At 37.9% G+C, this 21,499-nt stretch overlaps 1 protein-coding gene across 2 annotated transcripts in view; it reads left to right on the top strand.

Moving 5' to 3' along the window:
* Window positions 1-21,499, top strand: part of DPH6 (diphthamine biosynthesis 6) — a 366,355-nt gene that overhangs the window by 156,530 nt on the left and 188,326 nt on the right. For both annotated transcript variants that reach the window (XM_074955773.1, XM_074955772.1), the window contains 3 exons: window positions 8,701-8,851; window positions 10,647-10,778; window positions 16,041-16,170. In XM_074955773.1, the coding sequence (XP_074811874.1) occupies window positions 8,701-8,851; window positions 10,647-10,778; window positions 16,041-16,170 (413 nt within the window). The remainder of the gene's footprint in view (window positions 1-8,700; window positions 8,852-10,646; window positions 10,779-16,040; window positions 16,171-21,499) is intronic.

Genomic DNA, 21,499 nt, shown 5'->3' on the forward strand with positions numbered 1-21,499 from the left:
AAAGGGTATAATGCGAGAGTAAACCATCCTAGAGTGCTTTGGCATGCTGAAAGCATGCTAAAATGTCTGGAGATAGGGCAGTTACCTTGCTAAGTTATAGTGTCTCGTGAATAACAAGAGATAGAAACCAATGCCACATACCACTGGAAAAATGAGAACCACGCCATTTTAATGGACAACAGTTTTCTCTAATCCTGGTGAGTCTCCTAATATGAAACTTTAAATCACATCCTCCTTATAACATCCCCACCACCTTCATTTTTCTCCTAATTTTATTGGCTGCTGATTTCATAAGCAGTTCTTGTTTTCATGTTCAAATGCAGGAAAAGTTGCCCAGTAAAATTAAGTGGAGAAAATGTTAGGTTTTGAGGGAAAATAAAGGATGATAAGTCTGCTTACCTCCATTAGGATGTTGTAGCTCTCGTTGAATTTGTAAATTGGACCGGCTTATTGCCACAGCAGCAGAGGATTCTGATAACCTCTCAGGCTGAGAATCACAGCCAAAGTACAGATGTCAACTTTTCTTTGTCTACAAAAATATGATTGAAATAATTGAATAAAATAGGTAATACTCAGATTTTAAGACTAAGTCATAGCTTGTGCTGATCTTAGACAAATTATTGTAAAATGAATGTTTTGTTCCCTCAGTCCCAGTAGTGCCTGCATCAGTTGAGCAGGACCATTCACATGCACCCAGTAGCACAACTCACAGCACTATCTGCTATCCCTTAAGGTGGGTATATCCCGGAACTGGAAGAAAGACAAGTGTGGTTTTCTTCTTGTAACAGGCAGTAGAAAGAAGAAAGGCGGGTGGTTGTTTGTCCGCCTGTGATAGAAAGTGATAGTCTTCTGTGTTTTTTGCTTGTTAGGTGGCATGATGTCCTTTAAGCCAGCCAGTCCATCTCTGTAAATTACATACCGAACCAAAGTCATGAGATGAAGCTCACTTAATTGTTTGTGACGTTCTTTGAAATCCCTCAGCGGAAAGGTGCTGTAGCAATGCAAACAATTTCTAATACTCTTATGACTCTGTAAAAAGCTAGCAAATCTTTCTAGTGAGTCAATTTGAGGATAACTTTAAAATATTTGTAAATGCTAGAAAATGTGTCTGGGAAATGTTGCCATGCCTTATGTATTATAGAAGTACAATCCTGCATGTTAGATTTGATTTAACTATATCTAAAATAAACCATTTCTGTCCAGCTTCTTAGAGCATCATATTTTCTGCTAATCTCCATTTGATCATGCTTCTCATTTTCAATACTACTTTGAGAATGCTGAAAAAAGAGCTTTGCATTTATTTGTACACCGTGCTTTAAAAACATCACCTAATCCATAAGACTTCTTCGTCTTGGATTCAGACTACCAATGGCATATGCTGGGGAAGGGAAAAAAGGAAAATCCAATCTACGTCCATGGAGTGTTGTGTCTTATTGCCCATTTGGCCTTTGTCCTTTCCCTCAGCACATCTAGGTTCTCTCTCCACATCCTAAAAGCATAACTAACTCTGGCTCTAGGTATGCTTTCAAAACCTTTCTTAGAAACGAAGTGGAAGTTCTTTTCGATGTACACTGATTTATCTGAAGAGCTTAGTGGGCATATTAAGCATCTCTTCTGTCATGCTGTCTGGAGTGGTTCACAACCGTAAGTGCATATCTTGGGGCAGACTGTCAAAAATAGGGCAGACACCCTAAACTGGTGGTGTGTTCTATAATTAGTTTTTACCAAGCCAGTAACAAATGTGAACTCCTGGATCTCTATAACAGGAGTCGCAGACAGTCCCCTTAGGCTCTCCAGTCTATCTTGCCCCCCAGACAAACTGGATTTAGTGACAAATGGTCACTTATACCAAAAATTATACCACATTCAGGTTTCTTCCTGTCTCAAGAGGCCAATCACTTACACCCAGATTAGTTGGTACCCTAGATCTTACACCAAAGACAACATATGTAGTCAATCCACTAATAAATTATCTCAAGGTTTATTAACTAGGAAAAAGAAATGAGAATTATTTACAGGTTAAAGCAAGCAAACATACACACACACAAGAGTTACACTCTAAATCCAAAGAGTGACAGAATTGTAGTGATCTGTCAATGCAAAGCATCTTTCAGGGTGGACCCAAGAGGCAGCCCCTGGGGATCTCTGGCTTCAGTTCAGAGACTCTGGCCCTTCAGAGTTCAATAGCCAAAAAAATAGAAAATTTTCCTTTGGCTTTGTTTTATTTCCTTCATTCAGCTTCCAAGCCCACAGTATGTAGCATTTCCCAGGTGCAATAAGGCCATTAACCAATGCTTTACATTGCGATAATCTTTGATGGCCCATGTGATTTTGATAGTCCTTCTGGATGGGCCGAGGTGAGGGGGAGGGATGATTCCCAGGCCTGAGTTAATAAATTTAGAGTAAAGATTTTCAAAGTTATAAAGCAAAACTTACCTATTTTCTTACAGCCTGGAATACAGATGTTAGAAGTGAGATTAATGCATGCAGCAATTTACAAGCATTTCATAGAATCTGAACACTAAATACATTCTTATAAGACTAATGCCTGTTTTGAGCAAAACTAATACACAGGTGACCTGTCTGGTCTCCAGCCATGAGGCTGTCATTTCTTAGCTAGTGCCTGCAGCCTGGGTAAGAGCTGGCATCTGGCCTGCCAGTGCACAATATCCCTCTACTTTATTCCATCCCAAAATTTCTCTATTTCTCTAATAAAAGGAATAGTTCTTTTCCATCCTTTATAAATATAAAAGATCCTTTTATTAAACAAAACAAAAAACCTGATCTTTCAGAATAATTTCTTGTGTCCCTACACAGTGCTTGAAAAACTGAAAGAAGCTGCATGTGGTCCCCCTCAATATGTTTGTTTTAAGAAGCAGTATGATCAAGTTAGAAAGCATGGAACAAAGAGATTATCTTAATTTTTCCTTATGTTTTATGAGTTCTCTGCTCTGTTCTATTCTGATTGCTATTGAATGGGAGAACTGTCATTTTTAGATTTTGGTAGTAACAAGCTTCTATGCCTGCTTCTGTGATGGAGAATTTAAGTTTCTTAACAAGACAAACACTAAGAGTCTGGCGGTTACTGATGTTTCATGTAATGCTACTCATGTGTGCGTGGAGCCTTAGACACATAAGATAAGGTACCTGCTTACAAACTAAAGGCCTCTACCTAGAAACATGTATGCGTGTGCTTGACTTTGGAACACTTATGCGTATGCTCAGCCACTGGAATACCTTACCAAGGGTTTCTGTGGACTCTCCGTCACTCGAAATTTTAAAATCAAGTTTGGATATTTTTGCTAAAAGATACGTTGTAGTTCAAACAGGAATTTAATTCAGGGAAATCCTATAGTCTGTATTATACAGGAGATCAGACTAGATGTTCATGTTGGTCTCTTCTGGCTTTATAATCATTGAATCTATTAATATAACTTTACTCATGTCCTATGTCAGTACAATGACTCACGTGAGTACAGTGAAGCAAATGCATAAGTGTTTTCAGGCTCAGAGCCAAAATTAGACTGATATCATACCATAGTGGGTGGGGAAAGGGGAGAAATACAGTAATCAATAGAAAAAAATAGATTGCTTACGTGAAAGAGCATGAGTGTTGTTTTGTGGTAACAAAGACCCTATACTATTTTTTATTTTTAAATGGACAAACACAGAAGGGAAGATCATCTGTAGAACGTAAGTCCGTTTATGGCAGTCTCATCATCCTCTGTTTCAAGTTTCAACCTCCTAGGCAGATTAGTTTCTCTGTAGGCAGTAATGGCAGGCCAGTGTTTGTATTAGCTCTGAAAACAGCAACTAAACCGGATCTGGCAGTTCTGCCTATGCTGGCATTGAGCCCATAGCCTAAGCTAGTGCCAGGTCCCACACCTAATGCTTCAGCTGAAGCCTGCACCTGTGCTGGTGTTGATTCTGATTGATTACCTGCATTGTTGGAGTAATCCAGGTTTGTGCCTTGAAAAGGCATTGCCATTTATCCTAAGCCTTGAAATCAACAGGACTGCATAACTGTTTGTGCAGTCCTTTGTGTATTTATAGTGACATCAGACGATTCCTACAGCTTGACAGTAATTTCCAAAAGGAATGTCTATGAACAGGTGTTTGTGTAAATGTATGTAATTATATTCAGTATATCCATATCTGTAAATGGATGTTGATAGGACTATAATATGTACACATGTGTGGACACACACACATACATATAACCTTATCGATATTAATATATTTAGAAGAGAAGGAAGACAATGGTGGGAGTTATGAAGGTTTTATTTGGCTTAAGTTTGGGATGCTTGTATTATTCATAAATATCAGAGTCACAAGAGAATTCTGCAGGTGATCCTGAGCAAATGCTCAAATAATCTTCATATCCCACACCATGCCATCATGAATTATGTGTATGATGCTTATTTTACAGAAAGGGTGTTTAGAAATTTACTTAAAAGTGTATGCTATAGAGCAGTGGAGGGCAACCTGCAGGCTGCATGTGGCCCATCATGGTAATCTGATTGCGGCCCGCAAGACATTTTGCTGACATTGACTATCTACAGGCACGGCCCCCCGTAGCTACCAGTGTGCCGTGGTTTGCCATTCACAGCCAGTGGGAGCTGCGGGAAGCAGTGGGCTGTAGGTTGCCCACCACTGCTATAGAGAGTTATTAAAAGTACAATTGGTACTGTTTTTATATCCCTTCAGTTGCCCACCGCTGCTATAGAGAGTTATTAAAAATGCAATTGGTACTGTTTTTATATCCCTTCGCTTGTAAAATGCCTTCGTACCACAAATTCAACCATACAGGATTGAAAGCAGAGGAAAATTATAACAAACCTCTCATAATCATCTAAAAGAGCTTTCTACCTATAAAATAGTGACTTTAAAGAAGCTAGTTTGTTTCTAGCCTTTGTAGATGATAAAGGGATTATATCATTGGAAAGGGGAAATTCGTTCCTTTCAATTATATATTCATAGTCATGATGGATCATGAAACCTCTAATTGCGAGAGGAACATGTTCTTTTTTTAGCAGAAATTCAACATTTTGGAGGAGAAGGAAGAGAAAGTGTTGTGACAAGTTGTTTTCGGGGCAAAACCAAGAGCAACACCACGATATTGGCACTGGTATTATGATGGTTTTGCACATGCTTATATAAGGGGTAGGAGGAAGGGGCACAACCAGGCCATCCAGGTACAGTTCAGGACTGGATAATTTCATGGTAACACTGTTTTAACCTGCATTCACTGTCGTTCCAATGCTAAATGCCAGAGAAAGCAACTGTAAATTAATGCAAAACTAATTACATACTAGCAGAAAAAGTAATACCTTTTTCTGCTTGGTTGCATTGCATGGTTTATAGACATATATGAAAGGAGGCAGCTCTTGGAACATCACTGTTTCCCTTGTGGTTGCTCGTGGAGGGGCAATCTAGTTTGAGTGTTACTTACATGCTGTCTGAGAATCCTACCCCTTTATTTTCTAGACATAGTAGAGGGGTTGTGGGTCTCATGTAGCCCTGTAGGCAACAACAAAACAGAACTACCCACAAAAATGGTAGAATTTGTTCAATTAATGGGAAAAGATATGGATACTGTTGGATGCTAGTATGTTGTAATGGATGTAATGTTTGGAGTGTATATGTTATGTTATGTTAGCTGCAGCCTTCATCTTGCCACTATTATGTTACATTCAGTTGACTTGTTATAATGTACAGTTGGCTCACATAAAATAGACTATTGCCCCGTCTTTTACACCTTCCTAGGAGGAATGAATAAAATGAGTTCCAATCAAAGAGCGTCAGCTCCTCTTAGAGCATAGTTTTAGTGTCTGCAGTTCTTGCTAAATTCCCCTTGAGCCTTTTTAGAGGCAGCTAGGGCTAAGGTTCCTCTCCTAGATAATGACCTTTTTGTAATTTGACCTTTCCTGAGAATTTCCAAACATACTGCTTTCACTTAGCTGGATCCTTTTACTCCCTGGTGAAGCCAGACATTTATGTAAATGTGGAGTTCTCAATGCAGACTTTTGACCCAAGCCAGTGTGTGTGTGTGCGTGTGTGTGGGAGGGGGAGTTTGCTAGGGATCAGCCTCATAACTTAAAGAAAGCACTTTAATGCTGAAATGAACTATATCATAGGTGTTTGGAGGGGGCTTTTTTAGGAGAGAGGAAACATACAAAAAGGAGATTATTTGGCTAATTATGATGGCCTAAATATTCAAAAGTGACTACTGATTTTTGGTGTTTCTGTTTTTGGATGCCTAGCTTGAGACACCTTGAAGGGGCTAGATGTTCAAAGGTGAGATGCACAGAGGAGCCAATTTAAGGTTAGACCAGTAACCTTAATTCTGGCATTTTCAAGTTTTGAGCGCTTCCCTGTACAACATAAATTTGATTATATGTAGTTTGATGTATGTATTTCAGTATATAGTGTGTAATTTGTCTGCATGCTTACAGGATATTTTCACCAGGTTCCAATTCTATGCTAGAAGACTGTAGAATTGTTCATATTGTTTTTTGTATTCCTTTTTTATCTTGCTTTATTCTGCTTTTTCCTCATTTTGTAGATTTAGTGTGTAATAAAAATGCAATAATGTACATAGTTGCATAAGTTGCACACTGTAGGAAAAAAATCATTTAAAATTATGGGCCATTGAGCAGCAAATGAATTAATAGCATATGGAGGTAATGCCTATAGTAATATTCAGTCAAAGACTATGGGCAAAATTCTACCCTAGGTCATCACTGATGTGTTTAGATGGAGAGGAGCAGTATTAGCAAAGCCAAGTGTCTAGGAGTCACCATGCTGTACAGAATGGGGTGTCTCAGGAGGACTTGGTAAAAACACAGCGTACAATGGTTCTTTCGTTGCTCAAAAAATGAGAACCATGCACACTCTTTCTTCGCATCCAGTATCTGCTGTTGAACACAGAGTACATGAAGATGCAGTGGGTCATGACCCTAAGCCAACTAATTATGCTTCCTTGGGTCTAAGGAGTACTTGCAGATACATTAATTAGGGTGTCCTTCACAATTTTGGAGAGAGTGCTAGTTATATCAAGGTACAGTAGTAGGCACTTTGCTTTTTTTTTTTTCCTTCCTATTATACTGAACAACACAAAAAAAGAATTTACCCTTAGGGAATATCTACACTGCAGCCAAAAACCTATGGCTGGCCCGTGCCCGTTGACTTGGGTTCATGTTGCTCGGGCTAAGGGGCTATTTAATTGTGGTGCAGATGGTTGGGCTCAGGCTGGAGCTCCGCAATTTAAAGAGCCCTTTAGTCTGAGCCATGCGAGCCTGAGGCCAGCTGTGGGTTTTTAATTGCAGTGTAGACAAACCCTTAGTTTATACATTCTGGAAGATGCTGTTCTCCAGGGGTGTAATCCATGCTGTGGATTTTAATAGGTATTGATGATGCTTGTGGACTCACTAGATCAGTCCAATGAGTATTTTTAGGATACATTCATTTTTTGAAGTCAACCAGTCAGTCTCTAGAACATGCTAAACATGTTTTTTAACTTTCCTGTTATACTTTCCTAGACCTCAGTGTCAAATATTTTAATGTCAGAGATAACTGTTCTATCTTTCTATTTTCCTGCCTGCCTTTGAATAGTACCACTATCCTTTCCCTATCAGTAGTATCTCAGGAGGGTGTTGAACAGCAGCTACTAAAGGTAGACATTTTTAAATCAGCAGATCCAGATAACTTGCATTCGAGAATTTTAGAAGAGATGGCTGAGAAGCTTGCTGGACCATTAATGTTGATTTGCAATAAGTCCATGAAGCTTGGGGGAAGTCCCAGAAAACTGGAAGAAAGCTAATGTTATACAAATATGTTAAAAGGGTAAAACGGGATGACCTGGGTAATTATAGGCCTGTCACCCTGACACCAATCCTGGGCAAGATGGTGGAGCGGCCGATACAGAACTCTATTAATAAAGAATTAAAGGAGGGTTTCTTCAATCTAGCAGAGAAGGGTATAACACAGTCCAATGGGTGGAAGTTGAACCTAGTCAAATTCAGACTGGAAATAAGGTGTATGTTTTAAACTATGAGAGTGATTAACAGTTAGAACAAAGTAACAAGGGTTGTGGTGGATTCTCTATCATCAGCAGTTTTTACATTTACATTTTTCTAAAAAATATGCTTTAGGAATTATTTTGGGGAAGTTCAATGGCCTAAACAGGAGGTCAGATTAGATGGTTATTATAGTTCCTCGTGGCTTTGGAATATCTGAATTCGTTACTTCTGGTAAAGTATATCTGTACTCAATAATGGTGGCATAGCTTTTATTTGTTACAGTATTGTCTTGTCTTTGTTACCTTGAATATCGTCATTCCTTACATCTGTTGTTTTACGTTGCTGAATCTGCATTATTATTCCATACTTCACATCAACAATATCATATTGTATTGTGCTTTTTTGCAGTCCAGATAATGATGAATCCTTTGCCTTTCCTCCATTATTGGTCCTAAGATTAAATTTCTTTTTAGCGCTATGTGACAAAGTTCCTCCTCTGCCTTGGTGGGTCCTGCACTTATTGGCGGATTTGCTCGCATCTGGCCTGGCCCTGTCACAGTTAATATTCCTTGTTGTAAAAATCTTAAGGGTTTGGGTTTTTTTAGGTTTTGAACATGACTCTTTACCACAGCCTAGCACAATATTTGCTTGCTTATGTCAGAATATTTGTTTCAATCAGGAGGAATCTTCAGACAAATTTATGATCTGTAGCTGTTCTTGCAAGGTCAGCTGTAATGAGGATAGTATTGCACCTGTATCTGAGGAAGATGGACCACAGAAAACCCCTCCTATCATCTGGAAATTATTGGAACATAATTCTCTGCAATACAGTGAGTTTTGAATACCTGCATACCTCTCTGTCATTAGGAGAGGGGGTTATATTTATTTCATATACTCTTGTGGAACATAATATTAAACATTATAAAAAAAATTCTGTTTGGTGAATGTTTGTAATCTTTTTGCTGTCCAGACAGTCTGAAGGAAAAATGCATCTGGGATAATGCATATAAGGAGAAACTTTTTGTCTCTGCACAAGGAGATCATCTTGGGTGATGACATACAATATTTATACTTATGCGTCTGAGATTAATTCCAAGATTGATCCTGCTTCTTGATAGGATAACCTTGTCAGTTTTTTATAAGAGAAAATACCAAGTTTTCACAATACCGCCTCTGTCCATGTAATTTAATCTGTTTTATAATTTAACCTTCAATTAATTGGATTGGAGAAAAGGTTATGGTGGCTTAAAAAAAATCACACACACTCCCCCCAGTCCCTGCATCTTTTAAAAATATAAAATAGCCTGCTCTGCCTCAATTTTCAGTGTACCAAAAAGTCCCTTATGTACTTTTTCTTGTGGTTGGAATGTGAAAGTGGTACTGTTACAACTTTCTTTTCAATCAGACTACTTTCACAATTTCATTTGGTGTCCATGCAGCTTCTTGTGCTCAGAAGTGACTCAGGCTGTTCTATCTGGAGGCAATTGACTCAGATTTATACATGGGTGAATTCATACACGTAATTCGCATTAGTGTTAATGGGCAGTACAACCTACCAATGTTGAAATCCTTCTTGATGACATGTCCATGCCTCCTAGCGTTTGAACTGTAATGTTCTGAATCTTATTTATCTGAATTAGAGCCAGTTTCTGCAAATAGTTACTTCTGCAAGGAGTTGCATTCACTTGCATAAGGGCAGAGGTATTATACACAGAGCCCTGCTTGGGTTCAAAATTTGTATCTGCATCTGATCTGCAATCTGCAGATATGGTCTACGGATATAGCTATCCACAGAGCAGGGCTTGAACTATACAAGCAGGAGAGTGCAGATTCACGCCCTTAGACTACAGCTCTGAGACAAGAGACTGGGTGAAATCCTAGCCCCATTAACTTCAAGGGTAAAACTCCCATTGACTTCAATAGAGCCAGAATTTCACCCTTCATCTTCCTCCGTATTATAAGGCATCATGTACATTTTAGAAACAAATAAGAACTCCACCTTGCATTAATGGGAATATGCAACCATTGCAACACTGATTGGGAGAATGTTGTGTTCAAGTAAGGTGCAGAAAATAGCCTCCCCCTATTTCCTGTAATTGTTAATTCAAGAAGTATTTTTAGAGTAAAATTTTCAAAAGTGCCCAAGTCCCATTTTCAAATTGACAGTTTTACTTCTGAGTGCCTAGCAGCCAACGTTTTCAAAGATATTTAGGCATCAAAAAATGTGGCATGAGGCCTAAATGGAATTTCAAAAGGGCCTTAGCAGGTTAGGCACCTAACTCCCATAGATAAGGTGGTATAGCTACTGAAATTGCAAGACTGACAAATAATACTTTAGATAATGCAATTTTTAAGAAAAGAGTATATTCTGGAGAAAATTTGTGGGAGATGATTTTGTCAGGTTCCATTTGGAAATGCTGATGACTGCACATTTACTTTTGATAGTTGTGTTGTATCTTACAGTCTGTAAATCATTTTTGAAGATGATCTAATAATCTGTGATTTTGCTCTAAAAGTTTTTTCTTCCTGAGCATAGACAATTTGGTTTAAAAGATTTTCTCTGATAAACCTTAATCTGATATCTTTTGTCTTTGTAATCAGATTGATTTTCTTTCATTCCTTTAGGGAAGCCATTAGAATGTTCTGGAAAATCCCTAAGTGGTTACCAGTGGGTTTCAGGCATCACTGCCCGCTTTCTTCCACTAGAAGGAAGGAGTATTCAAGATGCAGCTCAGGAGGCGTTTTCTTCCCTCCAAGGTGCTTTATTAATCTGAGCCATTATTTATCACTAAACCAATTGTTTTTTTAAATACAGTGCAAAGTAAAGAGCTGATATATTTTTATGTTTCGATAACTTTATGATTATAAATTTACAATCTCAGGCTTTCCTCAGGCTGGCACCATGCTATTAAGACTGCTAACTTTAATATTGAATACATTGTAATGTGCACAGATTTTGAAGACCCTAAAAAGCAAGGATAGGGGATAAAATCATTATATCAGAATTATTTCCAAAATATTCTTACCAGCTTTGTGGAAGACAACTCTACACTTTTATGTAATGGAATATATACAGTTTATATGTGTACCTTTCTAGATATAATGTATACGTAGTCTGTCTGTGCATGTATGTTCTAGATGCCGTCTGCTTGGTAAAGTGCTTTTGTTACCACAATAATTTTTAAATAAGTTTTCCAGAAAGCTGTTGCTCTTGTACATTTTGGCATCTAGGATTAGGTCAGTAGCAGTAAATCTCATTTATGTACTTAATGCAAAGGAAAAATTGCTGTCTTGGGAATCATGGAAGCCAGATTCCTTTCTGTCACACTCTTACAAGATATTGACATATAAAACAAAATGTTCCCATTTTGTTTTGCAGTCTTTTTGCATTTTAAACTTTAAATAAAGAATGTTTATGCAGGCTTCTTTTTCATTCATAAAAACGAAAATCATTCTTAGTGACTGTTTGGCTAGGCTTGTATTCTTTTTCACGAATTCTTGTGATATATTAGCCCATAAAATCTTTACATTTGGCTTGTGCAGCTGAGTTCATGAATGAATACAGAATGATAAAGAAGCTTTAGCATTTTTAGAAAGCAAAGAAGTCATGCTTTCTAGATGGCCTTTAAGCTAGTTTTTAACAGCCTGGAAATCAGCAAAGAGGGTGTAATCAAACTTGTAGTTAAAGGCACTAGTGTTTAGCGTAAATCTTTTGGGCATAATCTGTAAATTGAAGCAAAGGGGCTCTATAACATTTTCCTTGGTTCTCATTTTATTTGTTTGGATATCTGCCAATCCAAACATTATATGTTTTTGCCTTGCCATCCCTCAGAAGTTTTTTTAAAAAACCTACTTATTGTGTCACTGGCTAGTTGAGTAGCCTATTGCTTTCAGCATATTACTTGTATTTACTGTATTTGCTGTATTGTTTTCCATTTCTGGCAAAATAGTAGCTTTTTGATCCTTGGTAGTAAATGTCAACGCTCACATTTCCTGTGGGGTTTTTGCCTTTTCGTGTGGAGGGTGGGGAAAGCTGAATGAATTATGATCCTGTCATCTGAAGAAACCACAATATGTTTCTTTGCCAAATTTTTCTGAGTGCTAAACTGATCATGTGCAGGTATGCATGAGCCTTTTCCTGAACTCTTACTAGCAATGTACTTAGGACTTCAGCCTGTTCTCTATCATGGTGGGAGAATGGAGCATACACAAGTCCTTTTAACTTACTCCTTGCAAGGTTAATTGATTTAATCACCTCTAAAGAAGATAAGTTTTGCCAGAAGGATTTAGAAATGGAAATTTGCTACTGGAATTCATGAAACATATGATAGTCCTAGCCCATAATATCAAAACCCAAAGAGGGAATCTAGTGCTGTACTTTGTCCATTTATTTACTTTTTGAAGATATATTTTTTTATTCAAACTTTTCTTACATTAAAGTTTTTGGAAGGAGACAAAAATTACGATAGTAAATGTTATCTATAGAGGGCCAGTTCCTCAGCTATTGTAAATTGGCATTGTCCAACACAATGAGCTGGCCCAGAGTTGGATGTATTACACAGTACAGACTGTATTGATGTTCTTTCTTGTGCATTTTCAGGGTAAGGATCCTACTCAGGTCATCCATTAATAAATAAATGTATGCAGTGTAGTTGTAGGTGTGTTGGTCCCAGGATATTAGAGAGACAAGGTGGGTGAGGCAGTATCTTTTATTGGACCAACTTCAGTTGGTGAGAGAGACAAGTTTTTGAGCCACACAGAGCTCTTCTTCAGAATCTCAAAAGTTTGTCTCTTTCACCAATAAAAATTGGTCCAATAAAAGATATTGTTACCCACCTTGTCTCTCTAAATAAATAAAATAGCATTCTGGTACTTGTACTTCTAGTACTTGAAACTATCCTAAAGAACAAAATTGTCAGACACATAGATGAACATAATTTGTTGGGAAATAGTCAACATGGTTTTAGTAAAGGGAAATTATGCCTCACCAATCTACTAGAATTCTTTGAGGGGGTCAACAAGCATGTGGACAAAGGAGATCCAGTGGATATAGTGTATTTACATTTTCAGAAAGCCTTTGACAAGGTCCGTCACCAAAGGCTCTTCAGCAAAATAAGCAGTCATGGGATAAGAGGGAAGATTCTCTCATGGATTGGTAACTAGTTAAAAGATAGGAAACAAAGGGTAGGAATAAATGGTCAGTTTTCAGAATGGAGAGAGGTAAATAGTGGTGTCCTCCAGGGATCTGTACTGGGCCCAGTCCCATTTAACATATTCATAAACAATCTGGAAAAAGGGGTAAACAGTGAGGTGGCAAAATTTGCAGATGATACAAAACCACTCAAGATAGGTAAGTCCCAGGCAGACTGTGAAGAGCTACAAAAGGATCTCACAAAACTGGGTGACTGGGCAACAGAATGGCAGATGAAATTTAATGTTGATAAATGCAAAGTAATGCATATTGGAAAACGTAATCCTAACTATACATATACAATGATGGGGTCTAAATTAGCTGTTACCACTCCAGAGAGAGATTTTGAGTCATTGTGGATAGTTCTCTGAAATCATCCACTCAATGTGCAGCAGCAGTCAAAAAAGTGAACAGAATGTTGGGAATCATCAAGAAAGGGATAGATAAGACAGAAAATATCATATTGCTGCTGTATAGATCCATGGTATGCCCACACCTTGAATACTGCGTGCAGATGTGGTTGCCCCATCTCAAAAAAGATATATTGGAATTGGAAGAGGTTCAGAAAAGGGCAACAAAAATTATGAGGGGTATAGAATGGCTTCTGTATGAGAAGAGATTAATAAGACTGGGACTTCTCAGCTTGGGACTTCTCAGCTTGGAAAAGAGGCGACTTAAGTGGGGATATGATAGAGGTCTATAAAACCATGAGTTGTATAGAGAAAGTAAATAAGGAAGTGTTATTTACTCCTTCCCATAATACAAGAACAAAGGGCCACCAAATGGAATTAATAGGTAGCCAGTTTAAAACAAACACAAGAAAGTATTTTTTCACGCAACGCACTGTGAACCTCTGGAACTGCTTGCCAGAGGGTGTTGTGAAGGCCCAGTATTATAATGGGGTTCAAAAGGGAGCTAGATAGATTCATGGAGGATAGGTCCATCAATGGCTGTTAGTCAGGATGGGCAGGAATGGTGTCCCTAGCCTCTGTTTGCCAGAAGCTGGGATTGAGTGACAGGGCATGGATCACTTGATGATAACCTGTTCTGTTCATTCCCTTTGAGGCACCTGCCATTGGCCACTGTCAGAGGACAGGATACTGGGCTAGATGGACCTTTGGTCTGACCTAGTATGTCCGTTCTTATGTTCTTATGTACTTGCACTTCAAAGGTGGTTCTGTCCCAATGAGGCTGAGTCATACCTGACCAAATCCTACAGACTCCTAGATGGCAGTGAAAGGCCCCAAACTCAGTAGAAATACCATGTACTTATTTTGTGTATCATGGATATAAGCTCTGTGGAGGCTATCTCTATGAACAAATGGATGGAGGATTTGTAGGTGGGCTAAGAAAATGGTGTGTGGATGTGTAGGTAGAGAGTGGTAGTTAGGCACAGTTGGTGAAGCTTCTTTCTACCAGACACAGTCCTTCATGTCACCAGCAGCGCCTTGCCTCTGTATTGGGAGAAAACTTCCATCTCCCCACTCCCCCCACCACACATGCATAATTCCTCTTGCAGGGCAGAGCAGGATTTCACCTTTTTATCTTTTTTTTAAAGTGAATTGTTTTTGTAACGAAGTTAAGAATTATGAACATTAAGAAATAAATTCCCTTTTTTTGAACTCGGTCAAATACAGTTATACATCAATCAGATTAGTTTTTCAGTTTAGCCCAGTATTTCCTCCCCAAAAATATGTTTCAAATCACACATGTTAAACTGTAACTTGAGAAAAAAATAATGCTTGGCAAAAATGTTCCACTGACTGGAGGTTTGAAAAGTGCACTTATTTCCTAGCTGACTAAAGAAGAGCTCTGTGTAAGCTCACAATCTTGTCTCTGAATATTTAAAAGAATGGAGACATTTTACATGAAAACTATTTGCTTTCACTTTAGCCTCACTCAGCACATTATCTTTATGCTCTCATCCTACTTGCTAATTAGAACGAAAATATCTATGTCCAGTCTATATCTTTAAAGGGCAATATAGCCAAAACTATCATGAAGGGAGGCTTGCGTAACAGTTAACTCATGTCATATGGGATCCTATGTATTCTTTCACACTTTTCAGAGAAAGCTTTGTACTTAATTTAGCTTCTGTAGCTCTTGAGATTTAAATGCAGAATATGAGGACCACACAGTAATATAGTGTCCCACAAATTTTGATAAGGTGCTCAAGATGGAAATGTGTGTTCTAAATTGCATCCTGTTAACTCCCTTAACTTTATTCTTCTTCCTCTATACAATCAGCTCTGGCTGAGTCCATTTTCTCACCCATACCCCTTTATCCTGAACCTAGTTTATCTGTTCTCTGACACCAAATATGTGTGTCCTTCTTTCACCCCTCCGCATATCACCCCCAGCTCCTTTAGTCTCTCCAACCGTTTACACCCCTTTACTTATGCTGAATTTGCCATTGCTTGATCTCCAGCAAGTGTATGATAAATTGCTGGAAATTGTAGTATATTCTACTATCCATTATTTTTATTTTTTACAGTAGCACAGTGGAATGTAGACTGCTATATATATGTATTTATTAAGATACAGTGTATTTTCTTAAGGCAAGTATAAGTTCAGGTTTGAAGAATTTTCAGTTATGTTTTATCAGATAAAATTAACACAAAAAAGCACTTAATAAAAAATAAGGCTATACCATCAAAGATTATTGTAAGGGGAAAAGTAATATATTAGTAAAGCACTCAGTCATGTTAAGTAAGTGTTAGGTTATTATCATTTGATTTTCTTGGACAAACATAAGATGCCTCTGCTATCTTTCTGTGCACATTTCAAATGTTCTATCTTTAACAGCTGTATTATTTTTTTTCTGGCAGCTAATATGAATTCAAAGGGATTGGAATTGAAAGATATTATTTTGGTCCATCTGTATATGAAGAACATGAAAGATTTTGCTGTTATAAATTCAGCTTATGTGACACAGTTTGATTTGTGTCCACCGGCAAGGTAGGATCAGACTATTGCTATGGTATATTTATGATACACTGTAATATACTGTATTACTACTACTATATTTATGAAGCTTTTGTACACATTTTTTTGTGTCTCACATGTTCAGAAGTAGGCTTTTGTACACCTTTTTCTGGGGAGCATGCTGTTTTTTCGTCGTACACGTTTTATTTCCTTCATGGAACAATTGCTACAATACATACGCATATCTACTGTGTAATAAAAGCATGTATGTGGCAGGGCGATCCTGTCAATGTTCCCAGTATGGTGAGCCTGACTCCTTTTGTTGGCAGAGACCAAGCTTATCCCTTTCAGTATATGTCTAGTGTCTATCAGACTAGAGCTCCAAACTTCCTGCCAGGTCTGTTTGAATGAGCCAATCTAATAGTCTAGGCCTGCAAGATCACCCACAGTTCTAATTCTGTACTGCTCATGACTTCCAGGTTATGTAGCAGTTTTATGTTGGAAACTGGACTGACGTAGCAAATGCTTAGGTCTCTGAAAATCTTACTCCAATTTTTGAAAGTTGTGTGTCAAATCTAACAAATTCTATTTACAGATAAAGTAAAAAAGAATTGTCTTTTTAATCTGGATTTTTTTTTTTGTTGGAAGAGCACATTATAGGGGGGAAGCAGTAGATGGGATATAGCTCAACTTTAGCAAGGCTTTTGATACTGTGTCACTTGACTTTCTTATAAACAAACTAGGGAAATATAGCCTAGACCAGCGGTTCCCAAACTTGTTCCGCCGCTTGTGCAGGGAAAGCCCCTGGCTGGCCGAGCCGGTTTGTTTACCTGCTGCATCCGCAGGTTTGGCCGATTGCGGCTCCCAGTGGCCGTGGTTCGCTGCTCCAGGCCAATGGGAGCTGCTGGAAGCGGCGCAGGCCGAGAGTTGTATTAGCAGAAGTGTTGTAAGGAACACACAAGAAGTAATTTTTCCACTCACTCTACTCTGCAGTAATAAGCCCTCAACTGGAGTATTGAGTTCAGGGCACCACACCTCAGGAAAGATGTAGACAAATTGGAGAAAGTTCAGAGGAGAGCTTTAAAAATGATTAAAGGTCTAGAAAACGTGATTCACAAGGAAGGATTGTAAAAAAATTAGTTTGTTGAGTCTGGAGGAGAGAAGGCTGAGAGGGGACATGTTAACAGTCTTCAAGTACATAAAAGATTGTTATGAAGAAGAGGGTGACAAATTGTTCTCCTTGACCACCTAGGACAGAACAAGAATCAGTGTGCTTAAACTGCAGCAAGGGCGATTTAAGTTAGACACTAGGAAAAACGTCCTAACTTATAAGGGTAGTTAGCACTGAAACAAGTTACCTAGGGAGGTTGTGGAATCTCCGTCATTGGAGGTTTTTAAGAACTGGTTAGACGACCATCTGTCAGGGATGGTCTAGGTAATACTGAGTCCTGCCTCAGTGCTGGGGACTGGACTAGATGACCTATCAAGGTGTCTTCCTGTCCCACATTTCTATGATTCATTGATTTCCAGAATGAGATCTAGAAAGACTCTTGCACTTTACAGTGCTTAGCAACTGAAATACTGATAGGTTGACTAACTGCTTTTAATTTAGTTTCCAGAACCCTATCAACAGTTTATGTGATATACTTAAAACTTGAAAACTTTAACTTCAGGTCTGTTAAGGTAAAATTCAGTTTTTGTTCAAGTTTATAAAACATCTAATATCTGCATAAATGGAGGAAGAGTTGAGATTATAATCATTCAGTTAATGAAAGTGCTATACATAATTATATAGATAGATAGATAGATAGTGTAGATATATATGACAATAAATTGCTATAACAAAGCCACTTAATTTCCAGATGTGATATGGTGGAGCAATACCTTTTTGACTCAAAATATTCTTTGCATAAATAATACCCCAGTCCATTTTCCAGGATTGAGTGAACAGAACCATGAAAGATCTATGTAACAATATTCTCTACAAAATACTTCCTTTTATTTCAGAGTTAAATGTGCCTAGTGATGGGGATACCATCACTTCATTTAGGAAACTATTCCTATCCCTGAAATCTCTGATTGAGAAGAAGGTTTTTCTAATATTCAGCCTAAATTTTCGTTTTTAAAAATTACATACCATTTCTCCTGATTTTCCCTGCCTGAACAACCATAAACATTTCCACTTCTTTGTTAGCTTTTACACTTTTCTGGACTTTCCAGACTGTCAATATCTTTTTGAATTAACTTCCCAGAAGTGAAAGCAATATTCCAGGTGTAGTCATACCACAGGGGTACGGAGTGGAACTTTTCCTCAGTGCTCTTTTGTGTAACGCCTGTGTGTATGCTGTTCCAAATTGTATTGATCTTTTTATTATCTGCCATGTTGCACTGCTAACTCTTGTATACTGTTCTGGCCACTGTCACCACTGCATCTCTTTCATCATTGCTGCTTTCCAAATTTTTCCCTCCCATTGAACATCTGTGTTTGGGATTATAAATACCCAGAACAAGCATACTTGCATTTTCATCATACCTTTGGTATTGTCTGTAAATTTATTATCTTAATGCATACCCTCTCTTTCAGATCATTAGTTGAAATATAAATATATAAAGTTAAAGGACTCTGCAAGTGACAAAATGATTTTTTTTTAGTGCTACATAAAATATTTTATAGGAAGAAGTTCTTCACTTCTTCCCATTGTGCGACAGTGAGGGCTTTATTACTTATTCAAGTTAATAAGATATATTTTCCCTACTTAGTAATAGCTCTACTAGTAATTGGATCTGTGTTGGACTCATTGCTTTGAAGTCTTCCCTAAGATAAATATCCATGGATCCTTATTAATGTCATGCCCCATAATTTACAAAATCTTCCTATATTTTATCCCAATATACAATCAGTGGAGAAGAGGTCCAAAAATAATGGAATTAAGTTGCAAGCTTGCATTTGCTACTGAGTGAATAAGATTTATACAATATATAATAGGAATTATGCAACATAGCAGCACTATAGTAAAGATAAAATATAATCTGTTATTCAATCATTATTGCTTTATTACCAGTGTGAATACTACTGAGCTTGCCTTGCCCCATACCAATCATAACCACTTGATTTGATTTTTTTATTCGCTCTTTCATTTTTTGTCTATACCTGGTATATTTCAAGCAACCAGTGAGTGGATACTGTTATAAAAATTAAAAATAATATCACCATAGATATATGAATGTTAGCACAAAGAGGGAGAAAGAAGGGAAAAGGATAACAAGTTATAACCCTAAAGAGAGGAATTGGCTTATGTGAAACACATTACCATTTAAAAGTAAATATGCCATCTTTTCCTTTTTAAAACTGTTTGTCAAAAATTTGTATGTTCTATTAGTGAAATTATATAAACAAACTAATGGAAAATGCATACACATAAGAGATAATGGCAGAGTTAGAGCATTGTCATGTGACAAATGCCAGTGCAAATACCGTGTCAAAATAAGTCTGTGGACAACATTGCTCTGACAAGATGCTATTCCATTGGCGCTATTTATATTGCATCAAATGCAAATAAAGTTAATTCTGTTCAAATGTAATTATTGGTGCTCTCACTATAACCAAAGGGTGTAGATGTGCTAGAGTGACAGTTTTTCACTTGACCTTTCATAAAAAAATTATTTTCTGTCTTAGCCACAGTAAGTAAAAGAGTATATTTTTAAAAGGTTTTCTGTATATTTATTGTATTGAATTTCTGAATGATTGGCTTGAATTATTGCTAATTGTATATAATGGTTGGGTGACCTGCTAAATGATTGGTCAACACTGGTTTTATCTGGCATGATATGAGACACCAGTAGAGTTATCCCAATGAAGATATGAGTTTGTAGTGTACTTGGTTTCAAAAGCAGTCAGAAACTGTAAAGCTTGGAAATAAAGGTTTTCTATCTACTCATCCTTTGTTGTCCTGTGTTTGGTGTTGTATGTTAATTTTTCCTCTTGAGGTATGGAGACATCAAAGAGGATTGATTTTACAGTCCTTTAGGAGAATATACAGTAGTATGGTATGTTTTTCTAGGCAACTCTGTCTTTGCTGGCCTGCCTGGAATACAGATTCATCGAAGACTTTCTCTCAATTTGTAAAAGTTTATTTATGGTCCTACACAAACAACACTGATCTGGGCCAGCACGATATGGGGCAAATAAATTGCATCCTGTGAAGGGGAGTGGCAGTTTACATTCCCACAAAGAAAAAGAGGGTATTGGGGAGGAATTGTTACTGAATCACTTCAGAATTGTAACCCAGTTCCCAGGGCTTCTTCAGGGAAATCACCACTATACACTGCCCTGTACTCAGTGCTGAGCCTCGTGGTTCAATCAAGCCCCAAGAGTGAGAAGAAAATCCTTAATTTACTTAGGACCTGAATCTATTGAAAGGAAATTGTGTTTGTAGTCCACAAGGAGGTGACAACTCTCACCAGGAATAAAAACAAAAATTACTTAACGAATTACAGAGAGACAAGTTGGGTGAGGTAGTATTTTTATTGGACTTGCTTCTGTTGGTGAGAAAGACTAGCTTTCAAGCTTACGCAGAAAATGAGCTCTGTGCAAGCTCAAAATCTTGTCTCTTTCATGAACAGAAGTGGGTCCAATAAAAGATATTACTACACCCACCTTGTGTTTCTCATATCCTGGGACCAACACAGCTGCAACGGCACTGGAAACAAGAATGTAAAGAATTATAGGTGTATTTGGAATAATGTATCTTATAACAGATCCACAGTCCCCCACCCACCTTCTTTTCATGGTTAGAGAATTCTTTATATTACTTTATGTGTTACGTTTTCTGTTCCAATGGATGGTTAGATCCATTACATACTGTTACCCTTGCCTGGCTCAGATTTAGCCACCTCAGATGGGGCTGGTTAGCTGCTGTGAAATTTTAAATCTATGGACAACACACTGTGTATGATGTGACAATTTAGATCTAAACTACATATTGAGGTCCTGACCCAGGTAGCATAAGAACACTGAGATCTCTGATAAACTCAGAATTATGCAGCCGTGTAAATTGATTATGAAATAATTTAATTACTTAGTGTGGCTCCTGAAATGAGGTAGATGGGAATGGGCAGTACCAGAAGAGGCTAAAGCGCTGCCTTAAAGGTAGTGGGGAGAGGCTTCTAGGAGATGCAGGCAGCCATCCAGGGTTACTAATCCACAAAGACATGGAGTTCTCTTTCTACATAGTCTAAGAGGAGAACATGGCAGGTTCTACTCCTTACTGTACAGCTCGTAAAGCTGCACAAGAGCAGATTTCCACTTCAGTGTATTTTAAGTACAGTCCCTCCTCCTGCTTCATCCTCTTCTGCTCTTCAT

The sequence above is a fragment of the Natator depressus genome, chromosome 6, assembly GCF_965152275.1.
Source record: "Natator depressus isolate rNatDep1 chromosome 6, rNatDep2.hap1, whole genome shotgun sequence".
Taxonomy (NCBI): Eukaryota; Metazoa; Chordata; order Testudines; family Cheloniidae; genus Natator; species Natator depressus.